General features: G+C 38.4%; 1 protein-coding gene across 3 annotated transcripts in view; it reads left to right on the plus strand.

The window, feature by feature from the left end:
• PLD1 (phospholipase D1) overlaps nucleotides 1-5,592 on the plus strand; it is a 224,071-nt gene extending 218,479 nt beyond the window's left edge. For all 3 annotated transcript variants that reach the window (XM_023213449.2, XM_023213447.1, XM_023213450.1), the window contains 2 exons: nucleotides 998-1,115; nucleotides 3,057-5,592. In XM_023213449.2, coding sequence (XP_023069217.1) covers nucleotides 998-1,115; nucleotides 3,057-3,281 — 343 coding nt within the window. In that variant the 3' untranslated portion in view covers nucleotides 3,282-5,592. The remainder of the gene's footprint in view (nucleotides 1-997; nucleotides 1,116-3,056) is intronic.
• The last annotated feature ends 408 nt before the right edge of the window (nucleotides 5,593-6,000 follow it).

Raw genomic sequence — 6,000 nt, forward strand, 5'->3', positions numbered from 1 at the left:
AACAAGCCTTCTCTCCCAAACCCCAGTTCCATTTATCTACTGCCTACTCAGCACTGCCACTTGCATCTTTAATAGATGTCTCAACAGGCTCAAAATTGAATTCCTGATCTCCCACAAACCAGCTATACCCACAGAATTCCCTATCTCAGCTAAAGGCGACTACAGCTGTACATTATTATGGTTGCTCAAGACAAAAACCTTGCAGTCATCTTTGACGCCTCACCTTTTGACACCCTACATTCACTCTGTCAGTAAAACCCGTTGGGTCTATCTTCATCTCCACTGCCACCCAGGCCCAAGCCACCATCGTATCTCACCTGGATTATGGGAGTAACTCCTAAATGGGCTCCCTGTTTCAACCCTTGCACCCTAGAGTGTGTTCTCAATACAGCAGCCGTATTTTAATATGTAAGTCAGATTCTGTCACTTCTCTGCACTGACGTCTACACTCTCCATTTCATTTAATATAAAAGCCAAAGCCCTTACAAGGCCAATTTTCCTATTGCTCTTTCCAGATAGCACAGGTCTTCTTGGTATTATTTCAGCCCATCAAGTATGTGGGAAAAGGACTTTGCCCTCAGTTTGAGTTCTAGCTCCATTACTAGTGTGCCTCGAGACGTTAGTTTCCCATGTACAGAATAAGAATCATCTGTCCTGTCTACCACACAGGATTAAGGTGAAAGTGCTTTTTAATCCTAAAGGCTTCTCTAAGTACAAGGGTTATTATAATTTTCAAATATCACTTCTAAAACTTGTCTTATTTGCTTGAGAAGTTTTTGTTATTCTAGTCCCCTGTTTATGTATGGTCAATTCAGACAATAGTTCCTTTTATGTCAGGCACTCCGAGGATATGGGAGTAGCCAGGTCATGGTCTCTCAAATAATTTACATATATGTATATATATATTTGCATATATAGAGATAGGTATAATAGACATATATCCTGCAACAAACTGCTTTATCCCAGTTACTCAATGTGGAGGTCACTTGTATTTCAGGGTCGTCCTTGGCTATCTTGATGACCCAAGTGAGGACATTCAGGATCCAGTGAGTGACAAATTCTTCAAGGAGGTGTGGGTTTCAACAGCAGCTCGAAACGCTACAATTTATGACAAGGTGAAGTTCACATATTCCTCCCCCCTTTCTTTTCACTGAATCTCATCACAAAGAGCATATTGTTATTTCTGCATATTATCGGTACAGGGTATTCTTAATACATGTAAAAAAACTAATACTTTTCCAGGTTGTAATAAAATACCTCTTTGTGGACCCTGAAAAACAACAGCAAAAGCATCATGGATTTTGGTTTAGAAAAGGCTTTAGCAGCATTCTAATCTCTCCTGTAATGCAGGAATCCCATCGGCAGCGTCCTTAGCACCTGGTTACCCAGCCTTTGTACATGTCTAGTGACAAAGAGAAGAGGGGCAGATGGCATCAGAAAATAAGCCACAGCTGAGTCCAGCCTAGCTCAAGTTGCTGGTATTATAACCTTGTGTATAGTGACTTGACTTTCTGAGTCTCTTTTTCCTCTCCTATAAATTGGAAGGAATATTCACAAGGGTAGTTATGAGGACCAAGAATAGTCTAGTGAATGTTTTTAGCACATAGTGTATAGGAAACAGTATTCATCCTTATGATGAAGCTTGTTAATATTAATAACAAGACATGTCATTTGTTGGACAGCTCTAGTTTTAGAAAGGTGTTTTAGCACCAGCTCCATTTGATGCATACCAAATGTATCGCCTGTGAAGTCTACCCTTTGGTTATGATAAAAAATGTAGAAGAGTTAAGAGTTGTGTAACAGTGGAACAAGTTACTTCAAAAAGTAGCTAGTTGCCCATCAGGGAAAAATATACAAGCTGTGTTCTAGCCAAGACTAATTGACCATCTGTGAGAAGCTGGATAAGTCTGTGTTCTTCCTCATGATTTCCAGGTACAGACGTGAACCTCTTTTAAAAAAATTAGGGAAAATACGCAATGTTTGTCTTAGAGGTCCTTCCAGCAGAGAGACTTATTATTCTTACTGAAACATGTCTACTATCTGTATAACCTTATTTCTTTTCTTTTCTTTCTTTCTTTTTTTTTTTCTTTAAATTGACATGGAGTTGCCCAGGCTAGAGTGCAGTGGCATGATCTCAGCTCACTGCAGTCTCTACCTCCTGGGTTCAAGTGATTCTCCTGCCTCAGGCTCCCGAGTAGCTGGGACTACAGGTGCCCACCACCACACCCGGTTAATTTTTATATTATACAGGCTGATCTTGAACTCCTGACCTCAAGTGATCCACCCGCCTTAGCCTCTCAAAGTGCTGGGATTACAGGCATGACCCAATGCTCCTGGCCCCTGTATAACCTTATTTCATCCTGAGGACTGAAGGCTGTGATCAAATAGGTCATGTGCATAGAGTCATTAAAAGTGTAATTTTACACAGCCTTATTTGGGTCCTGGATTTGGGGGAAAACATCTATAAAAGATATTTTGGGGATAACAGGATAAATTCGAATATGAAGCATAACTTAAATGACATTATATAATTAATTTTCTTAGGTGTGAGAATAGTATTGTGATTATATAGGCACATGTCCTTATTCTTAAAAAATACATGCAGAAGTATTCAGGGGTGAAGTGTTATGATATCCAAAACTCATTTTCAACTGGCAAAGTAAGTGTTACATATTAACAATTGATAATGCTATGTAAAGGCACAGATATGAACCTCTTTCAAAAAAAGTTAGGGAAAATACAACATGCAATATTATTCTTAGACCAGAATCTCCAGTGAAATCCAGGGATGATTATTATAAAAAAAATTAACTTTAATGTGGGGTAACATTAGTGTAATTTCTTGCCACTAGCCATGACTTTTTTAAATGGAAGCAAGTCTACTTATTTGTAGCACATAAGATAACCAACTCTTAAATCAGGTCTGTGCTGTAACATAAGACTAATGATATGCTTCATACAACAGAGGTCTTGTCTGTTGGAATAATTATTTTCCATAAAGGGCATGTGCTCTCTTTTAAACTTTGCATTCATTTTTCTATTTATGTTCTAATCAGGTGTTCCGGTGCCTTCCCAATGATGACGTACACAATTTAATTCAGCTGAGAGACTTTATAAACAAGCCCGTATTAGCTAAGGAAGATCCCATTCGAGCTGAGGAGGAACTGAAGAAGATCCGTGGATTTTTGGTGCAATTCCCCTTTTATTTCTTGTCTGAAGAAAGCCTGCTGCCTTCTGTTGGAACCAAAGAGGCCATAGTGCCCATGGAGGTTTGGACTTAAGAGATATTCATTGGTAGCTCAAGGACTTCCACCCTGAAGACCACACTGCACACAGTGACTTCCTGGAGATGTCATAGCCAAAGCCAGGCCCAATGCATTCTCGTATCCAACCCAAGGACCTTTTGGAATGACTGGGGAGGGCTGCAGTCATACTGATGTAAGGACTGTGAACATCAGCAAGGCTTCATAATTCCTTCTGCCTAACCTTGTAAAAAGGGGGCTGCATTCTTGTTGGTTGCATGTACTCTGTTGAGTATATACATATACTCATTTGAGTATGTGTTGAGTAAAACACATATTCAAATTCCGTAACGTACACCAAAACCCGTTTCCTTTGTAACAAGAATTTACCTATAACTGTGATCTAGGTTGCCAAAAGATGTCTGAATCTCCTTATTCTTCTCTGATCTTCATTTATACAGCCAGTGTCTAGCTGGACCTGCCCTCATCTTGCAGTTCATACAGGCACTGTTTGAGAAATTGTTTATTACTAGAAGTTGTAATGCTGCTTCAAGATTTTTCATGGTTACCTGGGATGCCCCTGCTCATCTGGTCCTGAAGTAGTAACATTCACCCAAATGAGGACATAGTCCTTATTCCTTTTCAGTCACTGTACGAACAAGGCAGACTTTAGCCTACACAGTAGACTGTGTGTTAGGCACTTCTGATAACATTGATACTATATCTTGACACCACGAAGCAACAGGAAGGAATAACTTCCAATATTGAGACAGAGATTTATTTCATTTTGCTCCTAAAGGCACTGACAAGATGAGTCCTTGTGATTAGGCCCATCTGATCAAATGTAAAAACATGCGTGGGATATTTGATTACATAGCAACCAGATAAAACTGAGAGCACGCAGCCTTCAGAAACCCCCAAGGTGTCAAGGGGGATCAGATCCAGATAAGAGAAGATGATTCCTTCTAGTTCTATAAAATTTCCTGTCATCCTTAGCTGCTGGGTTGATTGAAATTTGATCTCTACATTTCAAAATCAAACCAGTGAATACAATTTGTCTTCTCAAGAGAATCAGAGGCATCATAACTCCTACCAAGCTAGCATGAGTCTAACCTTGTTTGACGTTCAGCTCTACTGCTACATTATCTTCTTTGAGAAAAATTAATTGATTATAAAATATGTGCTACTTCACTTGCATTATTAAATATATATTAACCCCTCTCACCAGGACTTCCAGTGAAGTTACAATGCCCTAGTCTGTGAATTATCCTGGAAACATGTTTTTCCTTTTCGGATGATAGAGTACCCTTTGGTAAACTAAATTTTACTAAGCAGAACAACTCTGACAGTCTAAAGAGTTAATGTGGGTTCTCATAAGGCCTGTACCTGTAAAACAAAGTGCAGGTGTAACGATTATACGTGTCTATGGATTACCTGGACAGACTCCCATTTGGGTTGTTCTTCAAAGAAGCAAGCAGCTGATCCCTGTTTTCATGAAGCTAATACTTCGGTGGGAAAAATTAAACAGGAGCACAAAGTCAGGGATAGGGGTTAGCAGAAGAGAGAAATAGTGTCACATCAAGGAGAGGATCTCATAGCTAGAGAACATTTCACAAATAAGGTGAGATTTTGTAACCAATAATAAAAATGAATGTTTTTATAAGTAAATAACTTATTTTTCGTATGTCTATAGATGGTAAAATGACTTCATTCTATAGTCATTGTAAATAAGAATTTGCTATTGATGAAAGAAGTTCAGATTGGCATTTGAAGTATTGAGTGTATAGGATCACTAAAGATTTCTTAGATTTTATATTTAAATATTTTTTAAACCTTAGAGGAAACAACAAACTGGCTCTTGATTTTGAGCACCCTACTCTCATGAAAAATAGAAGGCTGAAAGGACCCTTTCGCTTATAAGTAATTTAATCCAATTTCTCCCCATTTTATACATGAGGAAACTGAGGCTGAGATCAGATGAGGACTCACTTAAATCCACTCAATATGTAGATGGTAGAGCTGGGACTAGCAACATTGCTGCAGTCTACTGTTGGCCTCTCTTTTCACTTTATCATTGCCCAAGAATGAGGATATGCAGTAAACAGATTTCAAGCAAGATATCTCTAAGCTGTTTTGAACCCTCTGGTATTTTGTATTTATGTGTTCGTCTGTCCCCCCCCTACTAGAATGTAAGCTCCATGGGGTAGGGACTTCACTGTATTTTGTTCGTAGTGTATACCCAGAACCTGGACCAGTGCTTGGCACATAGAAGATGTCAATAAATGCTTGTAGAATTAATAAACAAGGTGAAGGAGAGAGCTAATGAAATGAAAATCTTAGCCTCATATAAGAAGTCTTACTACTGCTTTCTATGGCAATTTTCTTTTCTATTGCATCTTCCCAAAGGCAAGATGCTTATCTGCAAAGAGGTGATAAGATTTACTTGGAGGGATTTTATGGAATATTCAGTGCAATAATTGCTTTTTTTTTTTTTTTTTGCAGTAGCAGTTTACATAGTACAGCATTCTGCAAAAATCGCATGAAATGTGGACACAAGATGTACTGTATGACTTAATTACCTGTCATTCTCTGACACCATTACTACCTACTAGAAGTTCAAATATTTTATCTTTAACATTGCAATATCTGATAAACCTTTTAAAATGTGAATAATTCAAAGCCTTGAAAATCTATCATGAATCTGCTCAACGTTTCAAAGTGACTATTTTGAAATGCCTATAAATGCTATATACCTGAC

Source organism: Piliocolobus tephrosceles, chromosome 2 (genome assembly GCF_002776525.5).
Source record: "Piliocolobus tephrosceles isolate RC106 chromosome 2, ASM277652v3, whole genome shotgun sequence".
Lineage (NCBI taxonomy): Eukaryota > Metazoa > Chordata > Mammalia > Primates > Cercopithecidae > Piliocolobus > Piliocolobus tephrosceles.